This window comes from Salmo salar, chromosome 28 (genome assembly GCF_965601325.2).
Source record: "Salmo salar chromosome 28, fSalSal1, whole genome shotgun sequence".
Classification (NCBI taxonomy): Eukaryota; Metazoa; Chordata; class Actinopteri; order Salmoniformes; family Salmonidae; genus Salmo; species Salmo salar.
This window is the reverse complement of record NC_138318.1, coordinates 19,085,363-19,108,425: the sequence shown is the minus strand read 5'-3', so window position 1 is coordinate 19,108,425 and position 23,063 is coordinate 19,085,363. Positions and strand designations below refer to the sequence as shown.

General features: G+C 44.0%; 1 protein-coding gene across 2 annotated transcripts; it reads right to left on the bottom strand.

The window, feature by feature from the left end:
• Positions 1 to 4,248: 4,248 nt before the first annotated feature.
• On the bottom strand, positions 4,249 to 22,725 carry slc16a3b (solute carrier family 16 member 3b). Of its 2 annotated transcripts, none has more exons than XM_014179807.3 (7): positions 22,568 to 22,725; positions 10,696 to 10,962; positions 8,929 to 9,072; positions 8,705 to 8,841; positions 8,049 to 8,507; positions 6,411 to 6,591; positions 4,249 to 5,323 (listed from the first exon to the last, which is right to left on the bottom strand). In XM_014179807.3, the coding sequence occupies exons 2-7, from the start codon at positions 10,916 to 10,918 to the stop codon at positions 5,067 to 5,069; spliced, it is 1,401 nt and encodes a 466-aa protein (XP_014035282.1). In that variant the 5' UTR covers positions 10,919 to 10,962; positions 22,568 to 22,725; the 3' UTR covers positions 4,249 to 5,066. The 2 variants fall into 2 exon arrangements, with proteins under 2 accessions (XP_014035282.1, XP_014035283.1); XM_014179808.3 differs by having other exon boundaries at positions 22,555 to 22,710.
• Between the last annotated feature and the right edge of the window lie 338 nt (positions 22,726 to 23,063).

The following is a 23,063-nucleotide window of genomic DNA, read 5'->3' as shown; positions in this document are numbered from 1 at the left end:
AGGGGAAGAGACCTAACCTGGGGAACCCTAACCAAGAAGGCTGCAGACCGGAAGCAGTGGGGCTCTCTTGTGGATGCCTCAAGACACAAAGAGGATTTAATAATTTAGTAAATGTCTATCACCCTATATTTGAGATTATCTCCTGGATCAGGGGTACTGCTCTGTTTTACCTTACACCTTTTGTCTTAGGTCTAAATGAGTCCTTGATTAGAGGGGAAGAATGAGAAAAAAAGATTTTCATTATCATACTAAAATACAAACCATCCCTGTGTTGGCCAAATGAGTGACAAAGGGTTGTGTTACGCCCAAAGACCCATAGAGGGCGTTATTAGACAGCCTTGAACGCTCTCGAGGGGTATACTACCATGCAGAATCAATGACTTAGCCAGCTAACTTTGATAAACAACCAGAAATAAACACTTGATTTTCCTGCTTCGTTAAGAAAGCTAAACACGTGTTTGGTTGTTGAGCCAATTAGACCAAGTTTATCTTTCAAAAAATGTAATTCAAAAGTTATTTCAGAATATTCAGGCTAACTCCTTGGTCTTGCTTTGTAGTACACCCCTCAGATGCTGTACCTCAGCAAAAACATGATACACTACCAATTGTGTTGTTTATTTGGCACAGCGCTACCACCAATACACTACCCCCAGCTAGGGTTCTGTAAACACAAATCTTGCCTAAGATAATTGGAGAGTAGGCCTAACTAACATGTGTTTTATTACATTGCCAATAGAGCATTTGAAGAGTCAACCACCATTCAAGCACTTTCTCCAAATAATATATTTATTAGGTTGGTATAGCAACACGTCAGGAAGCTAACTATACAGTATCTCAGAAAAATAGGTATTGAATAAATCCGTAAGTTTTACATTCAACAAATACCCAGCAGAGGGTGCTCATGGACATGATTGTGTATTTGAGGTTGTGTGTCTATCTCTAGAATTCATAAATACAAAGATCTCACACAGACAGGCAGAACAAGATACAAACAGAGGATAGGATAATACTGACTACACACAGTTTAACAAGTGCAACCTTTGTAGAGCAGAGCAATGTGTGTTTGGCTGGGATAAGTGGTAAACTTGTCATCAAGTGACTTCATTGTAATAGAGAATTCAACAGTGGACAAAAATATCAAAATACTAAACTCAGCAACAACAAAAAAAGAAACGTCCCCTTTTAAAGACAGGGTGCTGAAAAGATAATTCATAAAAATCCAAATAACTTTAAACCCTTTACAATGAAGATCTGTAAACACTGTTTCCCATGCTTGTTCAATGAACCAGAAACAATTAATGAACATGCACCTGTGGAAAGGTTGTTAAGACACTAACAGCTTACAGACGGTAGGCAATTAAGGTCACAGTTATGAAAACTTGGGACACTAAAGAGGCCTTTCTACTGACTCTGAAAAACACCAAAAGAAAGATGCCCAGGGTCCCTGCTCATGTGCGTGAACATGCCTTAGGCATGCTGCAAGGAGGCATGAGCACTGCAGTTGTGGCCAGGGCAATAAATTGCAATGTCCGTACTGTGAGACGCCTAAGACAGCGCTACAGGGAGACAGGACAGACAGCTGATCATCCTCGCAGTGGCAGAACACGTGTAACAAAACCTGCACAGGATCGGTACATCCGAACATCACACCTGCAGGACAGGTACAGGATGGCAACAACAACTGCCCGAGTTACACCAGGAACGCACAATCCCTCCATCAGTGCTCAGACTGTCCGAAATAGGCTGAGAGAGGCTGGACTGAGGGCTTGTAGGCCTGTTGTAAGGCAGGTCCTCACCAGACATCACCGGCAACGTCGCCTATGGGCACAAACCCACCGTCGCTGGACCAGACAGGACTGGCAAAAAGTGCTCTTCTCTGACGAGTCACGGTTTTGTCTTACCAGGGGTGATAGTCGGATTTGCGTTTATCGTCGAAGGAATGAGCGTTACACCGAGGCCTGTACTCTGGAGCAGGATCGATTTGGAGGTGGAGGGTCCGTCATGGTCTGGGGCGGTGTGTCACAGCATCATCGGACTGAGCTTGTTGTTATTGCAGGCAATCTCAACGCTGTGCGTTACAGGGAAGACATCCTCCTCCCTCATGTGGTACCCTTCCAGCAGGCTCATCCTGACATGACCCTCCAGCATGACAATACCACCAGCCATACTGCTCGTTCTGTGCATGATTTCCTGCAAGACAGGAATGTCAGTGTTCTGCCATGGAAAGCGAAGAGCCCGGATCTCAATCCCATTGAGCACGTCTGGGACATGTTAGGTCGGAGGGTGAGGGCTAGGAGCAATCCCCCCAGAAATGTCTGGGAACTTGCCGGTGCCTTGGTGGAAGAGTGGGGTAACATTTCACAGCAAGAACTGGCAAATCTGGTGCAGTCCATGAGGAGATGCACTGCAGTACTTAATGCAGCTGGTGGCCACACCAGATACTGACTCTTACTTTTGATTTTGACCCCCCCCCTTTATTCAGGGACACATTATTCAATTTCTAATAGTCACATGTCTGTAGAACTTGTTCATTTTACGTCTCAGTTGTTGAATCTTATGTTCATACAAATATTTACACGTTAAGTTTGCTGAAAATAAAACACAGTTGACAGTGAGAGGACGTCTCTTTTTTTGCTGAGTTTATCTATTCTATTATTGGGTAATCAGCTTTTTATATGGCCATTTTCAATTTCACAGCATCTTCAGATGCCAATGTGTCAAGTGTAATAAAAAACTACTATACACTGAGTATACCAAACAAAGAACCTAAATATTGAGTTGCACCCCCCCCCCCCCCCCCCCCCATGTCATGGAAAGAGCAGGTGTTCTTAATGTTCTGTATACTCCGAGTATAAATAGGTTGTCCTCCATATTACAAATCAGTAGGTTGGACTGGGCTGGGGTTTTGCTATAATGTCACATGTTAAGGGATCCCCTTTTCAGATTTAAAAAGATCCTGACAGTTGTGCAGGGTTTTGTATTGTTGGTGTATCTTTGTAGACTCCCATCTGTAGAATGCAATATTATCACTCCACTTCTCAGCATAAACAGACAGATGCTTCCATTATTTTTTTATACATAAACACTTGGTATTTGAAACAAACAGCATTCTAGCAGCCACGTGACACGTTAATATCCTCACTGTTACAACTGTCCATTTCAACGTGGTTTACCCGACAAACACCTCAGCTGTAACAAAGTCCTTACAGTGGAAGACAGACAAATATATGTAAAATGAGGCTTAAGAAACTTGTATAGATATGTTTAACACAGCAGTTCATGGAGTAAAATATATTCGTATTAGAAACTAAGATGCATGTTAGGTTACTGGCTGAAGATGTGTTGTTCATTGAAAGAAACAAGTGATAAATATCTCAACACCGAGAGATGCTCTCATAACATGCCACTAAGCACTTAGACCTTACTGTAACAAGTAAAATGTACTCGGTAATATTATACCCATACAAGTTAAAGGCCCAGTGCAGTTAAAAAGGTGATACCTGTGTTTTTATATATCGATCTCTGCATTAAGAGGTTGGAGTAATACTGTGAAAATGATGATAATGCCCTTTTTAATGTAAGAGTGATTTGAAAAGACCGGCTGAAATTACAGCCTGTTTTGGTGGGATGGAGTTTGGGTCTGCGTTGGTGACATCACTATGCAGTAAATTAGTTAATAGACCAATAAGAGTTCCAATTGTGCGCCGCCCTATGGGACTCCCAATCACGTCCGGTTGTGATAAAGCCTGGAATCGAACCAGGCTCTGTAGTGACGCCTCTTGCACTGAGATGCAGTGCCTTAAACTGCTGCGCCATCTCTGACCCCTGCGCCTACAGAGATGTTTCTTGTCTTTGAAGAGAAGTCACTTAAAGATTAGGCAGTATTGGTTAGTTCAAGGTTTCGTGTGTACGCCATTGGGTGCCTGGGCATGTGTGTGTACTGTGGGCACAGCAATGTGTTTGCGGCAGTGCGATTCTAGATAACATTTAATAGTGTTCCTCCTGGTGTGCCTGCTGGTCTGAACAAAGCAAATTCTCCAGTGTTAAATTTAACACTGTTCCAGTGTCTATACGGGTCCACACTTTCACTGGTAAATTAACACAGTATAAAGCCTTATTTGCATACTTCACAGGATGCCTTGCCTTTCGAGTGAATTGTATCACCACCCTGTATTTGTTAGTGACAGACATGATTGTTGCATTCATTCATTTTCAGTCCTGTGGCCTTCAAATAATCCCAAGTGAATATTATCATTCAAATGTAATTCTTTATAACAATACATACTTCCTAAGGCCTTATGTTGAGGGCCTAGTTTTACCCCAATACAGTGGCCAAAAACTCATGGTTTACAGGCCACATCAAGCCTGAAAGTCACATTTATGCTGGCTTGCAATGTAATGTGTAATTCCAATTGGAATTCAGCCAGAGTGGGAACATCCAACATTAGGAATTTGTATTCACCCAACTTTTATTCAGAATGACTGCCAGGGTTAGGAAGACTAAAATATGAGAGTACCTAAAGCATTTAAACTGGACAACCATTTCAGTAATGGGTGCAAGTAACATATTGGATTAGTTTAGAAAAATGTATGGAATTTATATTTGAGTAGCACAACATTAATCAATGTACATACAAAACTCTTAAAGAATTACAATTAAAAATCACCTGCTGGGAAACATGATGGCCGTGGTTTTGGTTCAACATCGGTTATTAACAGACACTTAGGTTCTATTACACCACTCGGTGTCAATTTAACCCTTAGAGTTAATTTTACTCCGGAATCAACACAAAAAAATGTTACACTGAAAAATCAACACTAGGTAACACTGGCCAATTTGCTGTGTACATTAAAGCATACACCACATGTACAGCACACTGCAATCCATCCTTCTCTTCATCCCTTCGTTCCTCCCTCCACCAGCGTGTGTACTCTTATGTCCATCCCTATTGGTAGTGTTTAATGAAGCTCGTCAGTCTCTCTCTAAAATCAATTAACAAATATCCCTTCTCTCTCCATCACAGAGCTGTCTCTAGGTTTCCCACCCCTCTATTCTTTTCCGCTCCCTATATTGCCTCTGCGGCGCCGCCCCTCCCCCCTGCCGGCTGCGCCCTCTCATGCTCTCCTCCCTCCGCCTCCAGCAGGCTGTTGAGCTTCTCCCTCTCTGCGGGGGCTCCATTCTCTAGATGGGCCTCAGGCTCATCTGGCTTCTTCTTGATGCACAGGAAGTTGCCCATGCAAATGACGATGGAGGCCAGAATGACCTCACAGCCAGCCAGCAGGAACACGTACATGTAGTTATGGGTGGCGTCCAGCAGACGCCCTATGGGAGAGGAGAGGTATGAGAAGAGTTTATTACCCATTATACATTCAGGGCATACGCAGTTTATTACCAGCTAAAATGGCTATACTGGCTTTGATTGTTTGAAGACTTGGTTCTAAACCCTAATGTCATTTCCACACCCCGGCTCAACCCTAACATTACAAAAGAACGCAGGTTTGAAACTGCAGTCAACTGTGGTATTTTGGATGCAGTAATTGCAGAATAACTGTACTCTAGCTGCAGCTACACTGCTAAATTACTGCAGTAAAAAAAAATGTTATTTGTAGCATTCTGCATTTATACTGCACTCTGACTAATCTTTTTTCGGAAGTGTATCCATAACGCCAAGTCCACATGGATTTTGAGGCAAAAAAATAGAGCAAGCTAGCTAGCCTTTTTAGCTTCCCACAAATTCATGTGAAATTAATCAATTAAATTTATAATTTACAAATTATGCCCTGGCAAATATTATGCTTGCTGGTCAAACCTAAAACATTATCCCAGTTTGATATGCTGCTTGTGTATTCAGTCCCATAATCAGCTAAAAATAGAAAGTCATGTTTTGGTCAGGCAGACAAAAGCACATGGCTAAGCTAGTTGGCTACAGCAGGTTCTACAATTTCACAATAGGGTGTAATCACTATTTATTACTTCTAAACTAAACACCTTTTTGGGTGGATTCTTGTTGTTTGGTTTACTGTTTGAACAGTCGCTGAGATTATTTTGTTATCAATGCAAAATAGGCAACTTTGATGAATAGCCTATAAATAAGATCAAGGAAGCAAGTGACAACACTGCCCCCATGGCTGCAGAAGGAATGATACGGCATGTCTCAATTTTCAGGTAGTAAAAAAAAAGTGTATTACAAGGCCTTTCGTTAGAAAAAAACATTCCGACGCACCAAATCTTGCGTGTGCGTAGATCTTCTAGAAAGCGTAACCTTATCCATATCCCAACTCAATATCCACACCCCGGCTCAACCCTAACTTCACGTCCACATTATGGCTCAACCCTAGCTTCATGTCCACAGCCTGGTTGAACCCCAACACTAGCCATAACCCTAAACCTTCTCCCTGTGTGTACTGACCTGCTCCAGGCGGTCCCACCAGCACAGCGATAGCCTCCATGAGCAACACCAGCCCTAAAGCGCTGGAGAACTTCTTGGTGCCCACGATGGCCATGAGAACCTCGAACTGCAGCGCCCCCACCATCCCGTAAGAGAGCCCGAAGAAGATGCAGAACACCACCAGACCAGGGTAGTCTGTCGCCTGCCAAAAGAGAAGCAACACCCTTGGTTAAATAATTCACAACATGATATGACCTGAGAAATATTAATGACCATCACTGATTAATCATTCAAATTCTATGGATACAATTGCTCCGGGTCTCAAAGGCTGCAGTGTCCACAATAATACACTATATATACACACACAAAAGTATGTGGACACCCCTTCAAATTAGTGGATTCGGCCTTTTCAGCAACACTCGTTGCTGACAAGTGTATAAAAATCGAGCACACCGCCATGCAATCTCCATAGACAAACATTGGTAGTAGAATTCCCTTACTGAAGAGCAGTGACTTTCAACATGGCACCGTCATAGGATGACACCTTTCCAACAAGTCAGTTCGTAAAATTTCTGCCCTGCTAGAGCTTTCCTGGTCAACTGTAAGTGCCGTTATTGTGAAGTGGAAACGTCTAAAAGCAACAAAGTCTTAGTCGTGAAGTGATAGGCCACACAAGCTCACAGAACGGGGTCACAGAGTGCTGAAGCGTGTAAAAATCATCTGTCCTCGGTTGCAACGCTCACTACCGAGTTCCAAACTGCCTCTGGAAGCAACGTCAGCACAAGAACTGTTCGTTGGGAGCTTCATGAAATGGGTTTCCATGGCCGAGCAGCTGCACATAAGCTTAAGATCACCATGTGTAATGCCAAGAATCAGCTGGAGTGGTGTAAAGCTCACCACCATTGGACTCTGGAGCAGTGGAATCACGTTTGAGTGATGAATCACACTTCACCATCTGACAGTCCGACAGATAAATCTGTGTTTGGCGGATGCCAGGAGAACACTACCTGCCCCAATGCATAGTGCCAACTGTAAAGTTTGGTGGAGCAGGAATAATGGTCTGGAGCCGTTTTTCATGGTTCGGGCTTGGCTCCTTAGTTCCAGTGATGGGAAATCTTAAAGCTACAGCATACAATGACATTCTAGATGATTCTGTGCTTCCAACTTTGTGGCAACAGTTTGGGGAAGGCCCTTTCCTGTTTCAGCATGACAATGCCCCAGTGCACAAAGCGAGATCCATACAGAAATGGTTTGTCGAGATTGGTGTGGAAGAACTTGACTGGCCTGCACAGAGCCCTGACCTTTATCCCATTGAACACCTCTAAGGATGAATTGGAACGCCAACAGCGAGCCAGGCCTAATCACCCAACATCAGTGCACGACCTCACTAATGCTCATGGCAACAATGTTCCTAAATCTAGTGGAAAGCCTTCCCAGAAGAGTGGAGGCTCTTATTGCAGCAAAGGGGGGACCAAATACATATTAATGCCCATGATTTTGGAATAATATGTTCGACGAGCAGGTTTCCACATACATTCCCTGTATAGACACATGACCAAAAGTAATAACGATACAACACACAGATTAAATATTGTTTACATCCCATAGAACACATCCATCCATACAAATAATATCAATAAAAACAAGTTCCAGACTTACCTGTGAGCTGATCACGTCGGTAATGCCATTAAAGAGTATGGCGAAGCTGAAGAGATACACACATCTAGGCCGGACCCACTTTATCCCCGCAATCAGCCCACATGTGGGCCGGGCGAAGATATCAATGAACCCCAGGATGGTGAGGAGGAGGGCAGACTTAGTGTCTTCATTCCCCATCTCCTTGGCATAGCTCACCACAAACACAGGCGGCACAAAAAGACCCAGTACCATGATGGACGCAGCTATGGCATAGATGATGAAACCTCTGTCTTTAAATACACTAAAATCCAGGAGCTTTTTCTTAGGTTTGGGTTTTTTTTCTGCTTCACCCACAGCCTGGTCCTGGGTCTTCTTGGGGCCCACCAGGGGCCTCATCAAAGCCCCACAGGCGCAGCAGTTGAGCAGCAGGCCCCCCAGGATGAGGAAGCCGCCTCTCCAGCCATAGTGGTACTGCAGCACCTTTGGGGAGAAATATGAAGAAAAACATTAACGATGAGCCGTATCTCTGATATGCCGCCGACAGAGCATACAACTTCCCCTTTGTGTTGTTAATCCTTCAGAGTAGCACACATCTCTCATTGTGTTCATATGCTTCTCCCTACATCATAATACTGATCTACAACTGCAGATGGGGAGACTGAAGAGAAGTGCAGTACCTGTCCAAGAGGCGAGAGGCAGCAGAGGGCCACGGGGCTCCCGGCAGCAGATAGTCCATTAGCTAGAGGCCTCTTCTCACTAAAGTAACGATTCAGCATGATCAGAGACGGCTGGAAGTTCAGCGCCAGGCCCAGACCTGGCAGACAGGGGGCAAACAGTTTTTTAAAGTGGGTGTGTGGGTGTACCCACCAGTAAAGGTAGATGTGTGTATTTATTTACTAACCTGTTATAACTCCAGTACAGATGTAGATGTGTATGATACTGGTGGCCAAGGAGGCCAGGATCATTCCCAAGGAGGCAAAGAGCCCTCCCACCATCATCACTGGCCGACACCCAAACTTATTCACCAGCACACTACACAGTGGACCTACACACACACACACAGTATTGTACAGCTAACCTTGTGGGGGGACACAATTCAGTCCCATTCAAAATCCCATTTCCCCTAACCTTAACCCAAAAACCTAACCCTAACCCTTAACGTAATTATAACCCTAACACTAATTCTAACCTTCAACCTAAACCCTCTAGAAATAGCATTTGACCTCGTAGGGACAAAAAATGTCCCCAGTTGGTCCAATTGTTTGTTTACTATTTTTGTGGTTCTGGTCCCCACAAGAACAGTGAAACACACAGTCAGAACTGTACCCTAGGCCAGAACAAGCAGGGTTAAAAAAATAAATAAATTATATATATATATATATAAAAAAAACGTTCCAGTACTCTGACCCTTCCACTTGGAACGAGCTACAACAGGACATGAAATAACAGGAGCTCGTCTCTTGACGAGTCTTGAGTTTAAAGATAAAATCTATGGTGGACAATGAAGTAGGGGCAGTGGCGTAGCGCAGTTTCGCAGGGCCCCGCACAAGGCCCACCCACCAGGATTTCAGAATTTATTTGTGCCATGGTGCAGAGAAACAAATGTGCCGTTTTATAGCTCAGGGATGCCTGAAAGACTAACTGCGTTTATCGCAACTCATTCAGACACCATAAAAGGCATTTCATTTTTACAATTATTGTCCAACAAGTGTTTAAAAATGGATTGCTCAATTCTACACTAGAAAAACACAATCCAGCGCTGAGTAAGAAAAAACAGGACAAGACAGAGAAGAGATGTCACTGGGCGTCATCCACATAGCAACGATAGGAGAAACCATGTGAAGCTATGACAGAGCCGAGTGATTTGGTGTATGGAGAGAAGTGGAGATGTCCCCCAAGGCTCGGTTTTAGACCACCAGTAGTGAGAGTACGTGGAACAGAGAGTCAGCTTTGGCAGTGCAGAAAGCCTCCATGACAGAGGAGAGCAGTCTTGGTTGAGTGACCCGTCTTGAAGCCTGACTGGTTAGGGTACATAAGACAGTTCAATACAATCATTTGAAAATCCCCAATAAAAAGCAATCTGATGGAGTTGAAGTTAGACACAAATGACACTTCATTCAAGTGGTGTACACAATAGCAATTTTGTTTTTCCCTCAGTTGCTTAATGATTCTTAAACGTAATTAAATCTAACATATTTGAACTTAATCCATCAGGAAGATTAGTTGACAGTTTATGGTTGAGACCATGGTGATTCCAATATTGTGTGTTTAAATCTTTTAAAATGTAGAGAACTTTACAGACCATTGTTGCACTACATGTAATGAGGACATGAAGGGGTCCTTACGGTATAGCTGACCCTACTCATTCCTCATTGATGCCGATAAAATAAAATAAGCAAATCTAAAAGCTCATTTCCTGTACATAAATTTAAAAAAAATCAAATGGCTTATTATGCGTTCACGTTTCTAATTTTGACAAACAATTACTTTCCCATTGTTCCTCAAAAATGCAGTGTATGACTTAACATTTTGTAGCTCTATTTCAACTGTTGCTACATAAGACCAAATCCAGGTGGTGAGTCACATATGCTATCTGGGGTCTGCGTGCTAGGTCAGTTAGTGGGGGGCTATCAACGGTTTGGCCCCTACACACACACACACTACGTACCTGTGCCGTAGAGCATGGCCAACAGTATAGAAGAAATCCATGCACAGTCGCTGTATCCCACTCCGAACTCCCTGATCAACTCCTTGAAGAACACACTGACGGCCTTGGGGAAGGCGTAGGAGAACCCAGTGATGACGAACCCTCCGGCCAGCACGGCCCAGCCCCAACCTCCGTCTGGTGCCTTGACATCACTAGGCTCATCATCTACCACGGCTCCTCCCATGATCCTCTCTGCTAGGATATTCCCTCAACCTTCTGTTCTGTCAACTTGGGTCAGAACAGAGAGAAAAAGAAACAACGGAGGAATGATTTTAAAAGAATGGCGGTGGAATATATTTTACAGGTTCCTGACCAATTCTGCCATTTTGTGTGTTTTTTGGCACCGATCTTACATTTTATAGTACATCATGTATCCGTCATAGTTTCCTATAACCGAAGAGAGCTTCTGGACAGTGATCACCAACCTTGATCTGGATGAAGATTTCTACTTAAATGAGTCTGCGGTATAGGACATACTGCTCACCCCAGACCAGGCCCCAATACCAGACACTCAGAAGAGAAAGAGACTGCGATAGAGGCCGACATCCGGGTACCCCGGGGAAACTACGGTGGCGAGTAAATAATCCGCCTCTACCCGCTCTTCTATTGGTGAATGTAGAATCACTGGAGAACAAACTGTACGAGCTCTGTTCGAGACTATTCTATCAACGGGACCTGAAGAACTGTAATAGCCTATGTTTCTCGTAAACTTGGCTGAACAAGGACAATATTCTAGCATTTTTTTCCCCCTATGCATCGGCAGGACAGAACGGCACCGTCAGGTAAGCTTAAAGTGGGTGGTGTGCGTTGCTTAACAGCTGGTGAAAGTCTTGAGGTTCTGCTCGCCCGAGTTAGAATACCTCATGATAAGCCGTTGACCATACAATTTTCTCCTTTATATTTTTCGTAGCTGTCCATTTACCACCACAAACCGATGCTGGCAGTAAGTGGCACTAAGACTGCACGAGAACAAGCTGTATAGGGCCATAAGCACAAAGAAAATGCTCATCAAGAGGCAGCACTCCTGCTGTACCAGTGATTTTAATGCAAGAAAACTGAAATCTGTTTTACCTCATTTCTATCAGCATGTCACCTGTGCAACTAGAAGTAAAAAAATATGTATTATTAAATCACCACCACCTTCACTCCACACACACAGCTCTCCCTCACCCTCCATTTGGCAAATCCTTGACCCAGTCTGTAATATCTACGTTTCAAGTAGACCAAAGTCCCACTGCCCAAGATCAATGCCAAGATAATGTCTAAATGACCATCGCCCCGTAGCACTCATCTGTAGCCATGAAATGCTTCGAAAGGCTGGTCATGGCTTACGTCAACACCATCCCAGACACCCTGGACCCACTCCAATTTGTATACCGCCCCAACAGATGACGCAATATCAATCGCACTCCACACTGCCCTTTCCTATCTGGACAAAAAGGAACACCTACAGTACATGAGAATGCTGTTCATTGACTACAGCTCAGCGTTCAACACCATAGTGCCCTCCAAGCTAAGAACCCTGAGACTGAACACCTCCCTCTGCAACTGGATCCTGAACTTCCTGATGGGACGCCCCCCAGGTGTTGAGTTTAGGCAACACATCCACTACGCTGACCCTCAACACAGGGGGCCCTCCGGGGTGTGTGCCTAGTCCCCTCCTGTACTCCGGTTCACCCACGACTGCGTGGCCACGCATGACTTCAACACCATCATTAAGTTTGCAGTACCACAGTATGAATCATAATACCCTAAAACCGAAGCGGTCAAAACAGGGAAATGGTTCCAATCATTTTTCCAGCATCATTTTTTGTCCCCACCAAAGGTGATTTTAGAAACACTTAAAATAAGGGCTGCGTTTCATGTGGGCTTACCCTGGCATGACATTTTGATAAATATATTTGCCTGTATTTACCCCCCCCCCAAAAATGAAACGCAATGAACTGCTCACGTGGCTATCATACAGAACTACAAATGCCATGTTGCTCTGGATGAGACTGCCGAATCAAGGCAAAAGGTTAGAATCTCTGGATTAAACTATGTTAACTACATTTAGTAATGAATACATTGGTTACATTTCATAAAATTCACAATTATGTGAAATGTCTTGGGCAAGTTAAAAAAAAATTACACAATACCTTTCAGCAACAGTATCAGCTAAAGAGGACGTGCAGGAGCTTGCAGGGATTTGTAGTCTTGCATAATGTCTACTTGGATGCTGATTAGCATTTGAAATCAGAGTAAATAGAGCCGAATATATTAATTAAAGTCACCTTGTTCGAGAGAGATTTACACGATTATCAAAATGTCATGCCAGGGTAAGTCTACACAAAAACACAGCCCTTAAGTTTTTCTAAAATCCTCTATGGGAAAAATGCATGGTGGAAAAAAACGATTGTAAACATTTTCCTGCTTGACCGCTAGGTTTTATGGGTATTATGACACCACTGTGGGGCTCGAAATCACGTCGACAGGGCTGTAGTGGAGCAGGTTGAAAGCTTTAAGTTCCTCGTGTCCACATCACTAAGGATCTATCATGGTCTAACACCAACACAGTCGTGAAGAAGGCACGACAACGCTGATCGGACCAACCGACACCCCCCCGTCCCCATAACATAAATCTTTTCACCAGTCTAAGATCGTTTGCACTCTGAAGCAGGTTCTCATATTTGTCTCCATTCATTGTGCCATCTATCCTTACCAGACTCCCAGTCCCTGCCTCTGAAAATCCCCCCCGTAGCATAATGCTGCCATCACCATGCTTCACAGTAGGGATGGTGTTAGACAGGTGATTAGTTGTGCCTTGCTTTAGCCAGACGTAGCGCTTTGCATTCAGGCCAAAGAGTTACTTTTTTTCCCCTGATCAGACCACAGAATCTTCTGCCTTATGATCAGTCTTTCTCGTGCCTTTTTGAATACTCCAGGCGTGCGGTCATGTGTTTTTTTCTCAGGAGTGGCTTCTTTCTGGGCACTCTACCGTAAAGCCCAGATGGGTGAAGTGCTGTAGAGACTTGTCCTTCTTACAGGTTCTCCCATCTCAGCCAAGAAACTTTGTAGTTCTGTCAGAGTGGTCATTGGGTTCTTGGTCACCTCCCTGACCAAGGTCCTTCTTGCCCGGTTGCTCAGTTTGGTCAGACGGCCAGCTCTAGGCAGAGTCTGTGTAGTTCCATATTTTTTCAATTTCCCAATGATGGATTATATATATAGATATATATATATATCCCTTATTCTACATTGTTAGACCGAATTCAGCATATATATATATATATATATATAAAATGCTGAATTCGGTCTAACAATGTAGAATAAGGGGTGTGAATACTTTCTAAAGGCACTGTACCTCAATTACCTTTTACGTCGACCCGGTACCCCTTGTATAAGCCAAGTTACTGTTAATAATTGAGTATCTATTATTACATGTTTTACTCTTCTCTATTTTCATTCTCTGCATTGTTGGCCCGTAAGTAAGCGGTTCACTGTTAGTTTGATGTGATGTGTACTTAAGTCAGCAATAATAGAGAAGAGGGGATCACATCAGGGTTAGACACTCAGTGTATGCAAATAAATTAACCTAACTTGTGCTCATCTAAAGATTACTCCTCTAGATGATGCATCATGGGTGAATAAAACCATTTACTGATTGGAGTTTACAGGAACTTGAAAGTGTTTTGGTAATGCGACACGTCCATAGACCTTGTACATAATACATATACTTTAATGTAAACTTCAACTAGTATACCACTTTTATGACTTATGGACAAACTGTTTGACTCAAATAAATTAGGTTGAAGAAAAAAAAATACAATTGTGTAAAATGACCCGAATTTAATCCGGACGAATTTCGGAAATTGTTGTGCCATTCATCTGCCACCATCACCAGGCAAAGTTAATCTCCCTCGGTAGGTAATAACCTGAAATATTCAAAAGATTAGCCAGCTGGTCTGTTTGCTGGTTCTGGATTTGTCATATGCATTGATTGAGGTAAATCTTCGCCACTGATGGAACCACCTTCGCCAGCTATTGTTAATCTTTTGAATATTTCATATTATTACCTGCCGAGGGGGATAAAACTTGAGGAACTTTTTCAGATCTGAAGACTCAATACTTGTTGCCACTGTCTTTCAGGGGAAGGGTCCTGGTCGCTAACAACTTTGCCGCTTCAATGCTCTGGCACAGGCTGATGGTGTTGGACACCCACAGTCTCGTCAAGCCACTGCAGAGGATTCTGGCAGATTTATTTTGGTCAACACTGGACACGCACAGCAGTGTTAGACCTCCCTTTGCATGAGGGGGGCCAAGGGCTGGTGGTGACGGTGTCCAGAGTGAAAGCCTGTATACAAGCTGCACAGAGAGTTCTGTACCAGCAGGGGGTGTGCTGGAGAGACTGTTTGGGCAGTTCTGAGGAGAGCAGGAGATCTTGGTTACGACAGGCACTTGCTCTTGTTGAATGTTGAGCAAGTCGATATGTCAGCCATTACTTTGTTCTACCGTGCTGTGCTCGGAGGTGTGGGAGAAAAATAAAATAAAACTCTGTTCAGAGATGTTTCACAGGAGCATGGATAATGGAGGAGCCACTCCTTCACAACCAACTCATCCAGAACAGTGTGCTGACCTGTTGCTTGTGGGCCAGGCTTGTGAGTGGGGTTCACTAACTAGGGTGACCTGCAAGAATTGGCTGGGTGTAAATCTGTACGCAATGACTGAAGGTGGCTCAGAAAGACCATCTGCATGGGCTGAGGGCAATGGGACAGATGGGCCCGGGCTCTTCTCTGAGAGGATGTTGGTGCTCGGTGTATAAGCCTCCCATAGAGAAGTGTATTGCTGATCCATCTACAGCGGGGATTATTCACAGGGCTATCGCTACGAACGGATAGGTGTCACACCTTGATCCATCAGTGTGGGGGGGGTGTCTGTCCTGTTGGGAGGAGTGACGCATCTTTTATGTTGTTCCAGGCTGTAAGGGTTGTTTTCTGTCCTTGGTGGATGGTGTACAGGCCTAGGGTTGGGGCTGACTCGGGAACTATATGTTGGAGGGCCTAGGTAATGCATAGCCAAAAGGTGAAGGGACTGCATAGTAAATTGACATTTTTGCATGCCCCAACAGGTAATGTGGAAGATCAGGAAACATGAGATGCAGGGGGCGGAGTGTACGGGCCCCAGAGCTATGCTGCTGGGGAGGGCTCTGCTGGTTTGTGGATTTTCAAATGGTGTGAGGCGTCGGGGGGGCAAGCAAGCCTTTGTGCCAGCAACACTGCAGAATCCATAAAAATAAAAAAAAGACAAGATGAATCAAAGTAGTCATCACATTTCAAAGCATTGCATCTGTAGCAAAGTGCCTGTAACTCTCTGAATGGGACGGGAGGTGTGCACGCATGCATGTCTACTGTATGAACTACTCCAGTGTCATGTGTAGCCGCCTGGCTCCCAACCAACAGGCAAACACATACTTCTCCACTTGCCTCACCCTTCTATAGCAGTGTGCCCCGACCCCTCACAATGCAGCATTCCGCAAGCCCACGACTATCAGCTCTCCTAAAATAAGACCGTGACATTTTCCATCTCAGGACAGACAAACAGCAACAACAAAAAAGGTGGTGATAAAGCTGCAATGGGTAAATTGTTGAAAGACTCAGACTATACCTTGACACTAATCTTTTAGCATTGAATGCAATGTATTGACTTACAGTTGAAGTCAGAAGTTAACATACACCTTAGCCTAATACATTTAAACTCAATTTCACAATTCCTGACATTTAATGCTAGTAAAAATTCCCTGTCTTAGGTCAGTTAAAATAAAGTGGTGATCCTAAGGATGTGAAATGTCAGAATAATAGTAGAGAGTATTTCTTTCATCACATTCCCTGTGTGTCAGAAGTTGACACACTCAATTAGTATTTGGTAGCATTGCCGTTGAATTGTTTAACTTGTGTCAAACGTTTCAGGTAGCGTCCCACAATAAGTTGGGTGAATTTTGGGCCATTCCTACTGACAGAGCTGGTGTAACTGAGTCAGGTTTGTAGGCCTCCTTGTTCACACACGCTTTTTCAGTTTTGCCCACACATTTTCTATGGGATTGAGGTCAGGGCTTTGTGATGGCCACTCCAATACCTTGACTTCGTTGTCCTTAAGCCATTTTGCCACAACTTTGGAAGTATGCTTGGGGTCATTGTCCATTTGGAAGACCCATTTGCGACCAAGCTTTAACTTCCTGACTGATGTCTTGAGGTGTTGCTTCAATATATCCACATCATTTTGCTTCCTCATGATGCCATCTATTTTGTGAAGTGAACCAGTCCCTCCTGCAGCAAAGCACCCCCACAACATGACACTGCCACCCCCGTGCTTCACGGTTGGGATGGTGTTCTACGGCTTGCAAGCCTCCCCCTTTTTCCTCCAAACATAACAATGGTCATCATGGCCAAACAGTTCTATTTTTGTTTCATCAGACCAGAGGACATTCCTCCAAAAATTACAATATTTTTTCCCATGTGCAGTTGCAAACTGTAGTCTGGCTTTTTTAATGGCGGTTTTGGAGCAGTGGCTTCTTCCTTGCTGAGCGGCCTTTCAGGCTATGTCGATATAGGACTCGTTATACTGTGGATATATACAATTTGTACCCGTTTCCTCCAGCATCTTCACAAGGTCCTTTGCTGTTGTTCTGGGATTGATTTAAACTTTTAGCACCAAAGTACGTTCATCTGTAGGAGACAGAACACGTCTCCTTCCTGAGCGGTATGACGGCTGAGTGGTCCCATGATGTTTATACTTGCGTACTATTGTTTGTATAGATAAACGTGGTACCTTCAGGCGTTTGGAAATTGCTCCCAAGGATGAACCAGACTTGTGGAGGACTACCCCCCCGAGGTCTTAGCTGATTTCTTTTGATTTTCCCATTATGTCAAGCAAAGAGGCACGGAGTCTGAAGGTAGGCCTAGAAATACATCCACAGGTACACCTCCAATTGATGTCAATTAGCCTATCAGAAGCTTCTAAAGCCATGACATTTTCTGGAATTTTCCAAGCTGTTTAAAGGCACAGTCAACTTAACGATTGTAAACCTCTGACCCACTGGAATGATAGTGAATTATAAGTGAAATAATCTGTCTAAACAAATTGTTGGAAAATTTACTTGTGTCATGCACAAAGTAGATGTCCTAACCGACTTGCCAAAACTAGTTTGTTAGAAAGAAAACCAGCCCCGTCGCGGACCACGATGTCCTGCTCCCAGACAAACTAAACTTCTTTGCTCGCTTTGAGGACAATACAGTGCCAACGACACGGTCCGCTACCAAAACCTGTGGGCTCTCCCTTCACCGCAGCCAACCTGAGTAAAGCATTTAAACGTGTTAACCCTTGCAAGGCTACCAGCCCAGACAGCATCCCTAGCCGCGTCCTCAGAGCATGCGCAGACCAGCTGGCTGGTGTTTTTATGGACATATTCAATCAATTTTTATCCCAGTCTGCTGTTCCCACATGCTTCAAGAGGGCCACCATTATTCCAGTTCCCAAGAAAGCTAAGGTAACTGAGCTAAACGACTATCGCCCCGTAGCACTCACCTCCGTCATCATGAAGTGCTTTGAGAGACGAGTCTAGGATCATTTCACCTCCACCCTACCTGACACCCTAGATCCACTCCAATTTGCTTACCGCACCAATAGGTCCACAGACGACGCAAGCACACTGCCCTAACCCATCTGGACAAGAGGAATACCTATGTAAGAATGCTGTTCGTCGACTACAGCTCAGTATTTAACACCATAGTACCCTCAACTCGTCATTAAGCTCGAGACCCAGGGTCTCAACCCCGCCGTGTGCAACTGGGTCCTGGACTTCCTGACGGGCCACCCCCAGGTGGTGAGGGTAGGAAACAACATCTCCACCCTGCCGATCCTCAACACTGGGGCCCCACAAGGGTGCGTTCTCAGCCCTCTTCTGTACTCCCTGTTCACCCACGACTGCGTGGACATGCACGCCTCCAACTCAATCATCAAGTTCGCAGACGACACTACAGTGGTAGGCTTGATTACCAACAACGACGAGACGGCCTACAGGGAGGAGGTGAGGGCCCTCGGAGTGCGGTGTCAGGAAAATAACCTCACACTCAACGTCAACAAAACAAAGGAGATGATCGTGGACTTCAGGAAACAGCAGAGGGAGCACCCCCCTATCCACATCGACGGGACAGTAATGGAGAAGGTGGAAAGTTATAAATTCCTCGGCGTACACATCACGGACAAACTGAAATGGTCCACCCACACAGACAGCGTGGTGAAGAAGGCTCAACAGCCTTCTTTTGGGAGAAAAAAAAATAACCATTCCACCATGCTTCATCTTAGGGATGGTGCCAGGTTTCCTCCAGACGTGACACTTGGCATTCAGGCCAAAGAGTTCAATCTTGATTTCATCAGGCCAGAGAATCTTGTTTCTGATGGTTTGAGTCTTTAGGTGCCTTTTGTCAAACTCCAAGCAGGCTGTCATGTGCCTTTTACTATAGAGTGGCTTCCGTCTGGCCACTAACATAAAGGCCTTATTGGTGGAGTGCTGCAGAGATGGTTGTCCTTCTGGAAGGTTCTCCCATTTCCACAGAGGAACTCCAGAGCTGTCAGAGTGACCATCAGGTTCTTGGTCACCTCCCTAACCAAGGCCCTTCTCCCCCGATTTCTCACTTTGTCCGGGCGGCCATCTCTAGGAATAGTGTTGGTGGTTCCAAACTACTTCCATTTAATAAAGATGGAGGCCACCGTGTTCTTAGGGACCTTCAATGCCGCAGAAATATTTTGGCACCCTTCCCCAGATCTGTGCCACGACACAATCCTGTCTCAGATTCCTTTGACATCATCACTTGTTTTTTTTCTCTGACATGCACTGTCAACTGTGGGACTTTATATAGACAGGCATGTGCCTTTCCAAATCATGTCCAATCAATTGAATTTACCACAGGTGGACTTCAATCAAGTTGTAGAAACATCAAGGATGATCAATGCAAAATGATTTAATCAATTTTAGAATAAGGTTGTAATGCAACAAAAAGTCAAGGGGTCTGATTACTTTCCAAATCCACTGTAAAACCATACTTGCCAACGAGCTGCCTGTAAGTTACTGTCAAATTCACTCCCTCACCTTTACAGTGTAGTGTAGGCTATAGCCTAGCTGAGAATTTTCAACTCCACTAAATGCAAATCACATCTATGGAATTGAGTGGCAGCCGACACTTGTAAAAACGTAAAAAAATTATTTAATGGCTACTTGTACAGAGGTCCCAGTGTTGTAAAGCACTTAAGTAAAAATACATTTTTTTTGGGGGGGGGGGGCTGTATCTGTACTTTACTAGTTATAATTGACAACTTTTACTCCACTACATTCCTAAAGAAAATAATGTACACTTCCCGAGTTACGCTTACACACAGATGTTTGGCGAATGCTAGATAACTAATTAGCACTTTGAAATATCAAATTAAATTTGTATTGGTCACATACACGTGATTAGCAGATGTTATTGCGGGTGTAGCGAAATGCTTGTGTTTCTAGCTCCGACAGTGCATTAATATCTAACAGTTTCACAACATATACCCAAAATACACATAAATCTAAGTAGGAATAAATTAAGACTATATACACATATGTTTGAGTGATGTGAGAGTGGAACAGACTAAGATACAGTAGAATACAGTATATACTATACATATGAGATGAGTAATGCAAGATATGTAAACATTAAGTGACTAAGATAGCGTAGATTACAGCACACACACACTATTAGTGACTAGTATTCCATTCCTTAAAGTGGCCAGTAATTTCTAGTCTATGCCTCTAGGCAGCAGCCTCTAATGTGCTAGTGAAGGCTGTTTAGCAGTCTGATGGCCTTGAGATAGAAGCTGTTTTTCAGTCTCTTGGTCCCAGCTTTGATGCACCGCTACGGACCTCGCCTTCTGGATGGTAGTGGTGTGAACGGGTAGTGACTCGGGTGGTTGATGTCCTTGATGATCTTTTTGGCCTTCCTGTGACATTGGGTGCTGTAGGTATCCTGGAGGGCGGGAAGTTTGCCCCCGGTAATGCGTTGGGCAAACCACACTACCCTCTGGAGAACCTTGCGGTTGCGGGCAGTACAGCCCAACAGGATGCTTTCAATTGTGCATCTGTAAAAGTGTGTGAGGGTTTTAGGAGACAAGCCAAATTTCTTTAGCCTTCTGAGGTTGATGAGGCTCTGATGCACCTTCATCACACTGTCTGTGTGGGTGGTCCATTTCAGTTTGTCAGTGATGTGTACGCCAAGGAACTTGAAGCTTACCACCTTCTCCACTGCGGTCCCGTCAATGAAGATAGGGGGGGTGCACCCTCTGCCGTTTCCTGAAGTCCACGATCATCTCCTTTGCTTTGATGACGTTGAGTGAGAGTTTGTTTTCCTGACACCACACTCACAGAGCCGCTCACCTCCTCCCTGTAGGCTGTCTCGTCATCGTTGGTAATCAAGCCTACTACGGTTGTGTCGTCTGCAAACTTGATTGAGTTGGAGGCGTGCATGGCCACGCAGTCATGGGTGAACAGAGAGTACAGGATGGGGCTGTGCATGCACCCTTGTGGTGCCCAAGTGTTGAGGGTCAGCAGAGTGGAAGTGATGTTTCCTACCTTCACCACCTGGGGGCGGCCCATCAGGAAGTCCAGGACCCAGTTGCACAGGGTTAGGTTCAGACCCAGGACCTCGAGATTAATGATGAGCTTGGAGGGTACTATGGTGTTGAATACTGAGCTATAGTCAATAAACATCATTCTTACATAGGTATTCCTCTTGTCCAGATGAACATTAACATGGTGTGCATCTTTGTTTTTTTGAAAATTATTTATTTCTCACTATGAAAGGAGGTCCTTATGCTTCCAAAACCCTACTGCAAGCAGGGTTCAGATTTTAGCACCAGGGCTCTTAACAAAAACCCCTGTACAGAAGACACCTTCTTCCAATGACTTATGTGTAATGTAATGGAACCATGAGTCTTGAGCAAGGAGTATGCCGTTCCCAGCAATTTTGCCACCCTAGTCAAGATCCAAATACACAAAAATGGCCTAAGATATAGGTTAAAATACCAGAGATTCTCACGTGACACGTTATATTAAGCACTATTATTGAGCTATATCAGCCAATAGGGTTGACGTAGTTTTAAAGTGCAGTTAGGGCATAATATAATTTTAGGAGCAGGCCAATTTGTAAGCAGAGTAAAATACGTGTGTTAAGCTATGTAAAGGAATATTGCTATCATATAGGAAGTTAAAGACAACTGCGCCATGCTTCTCCGCCATATAATCTATTTAATTGAGACCACACGTAAGCACACTTGATATCGCATTCCAAACAAAATTGAAGGTAGGCTACAGCACATACATCAGCAAGTAGTAGGCTATTAGCGTTTGTGAATATTGCGACAGATGTGCTTTGAATACAAGGAAGTCTACAAAACAGTCTCGAAATATTCTTTCATAACTTTGATAGGAAAGGGGACAATTTGCAGGCAGACACAAATACATGTTATTAATATATATTTCCAGTCAATGACGGAACCTAAACTACAGCCTATCATATTTAGGAAGTTAATTTCCATGGAAACAACTCCGTGTGCTTCTCTGCCAAAGAGTATAGCCGACAGGCTATTTAATTGAAACCACGTAAAGGCACATTTGATCTCAGGCTAGTGTATCAGCAGCATTATCCCATGGGAGTTTGTGAATAATAAAGCAACAAAGAGGTGCTTAAATTACAGCTGTCTCCCAAAATTATCAACTGGTATGACACTTTAATCATGCCAATGTTTAAAAAAAATAATAATTACCTGTTGTTCTTACCTGACGAAGCTTTGTCTGTAGCGTCTTCTGATCTGGCCCATGCGTTCACGCCTCTTCTCATGTGAGTATTTATTTCGGCATGGCTGCGATTTTCTGGAAACCCATTTGCTGTGACTAATGCCACGTTCAAAACAACTGGGAACTCAGAAAAATACGAGGTCAAATAATGACGTCAGTGATCTTCAAGTCGGAAAGTCGGAGCTCTAGAAAGAGGCCCAAGTTCCGGAGTTGGAATTCCGAGTTGGATGACCGTTAAAACACATTTTTCCTAGTCGGAACTCGTTTTTTTTCAAGTTCCCTGTTTTTTGAACGCACTGAGGTGGGAAGTTCCGAGTTCCCAGTTGATTTGAACGCTGCATATTGCAGTTTGCAATTTCAAAAATGTGTTTTATGTAGCTACTGCCCACTTTGCTGCCTACGTAGCTGCTGCTCATGCCTTGATCAGTCCGACAGCATCATTGCATCACAACGGCATAATAAATTCTGCAGTCATACT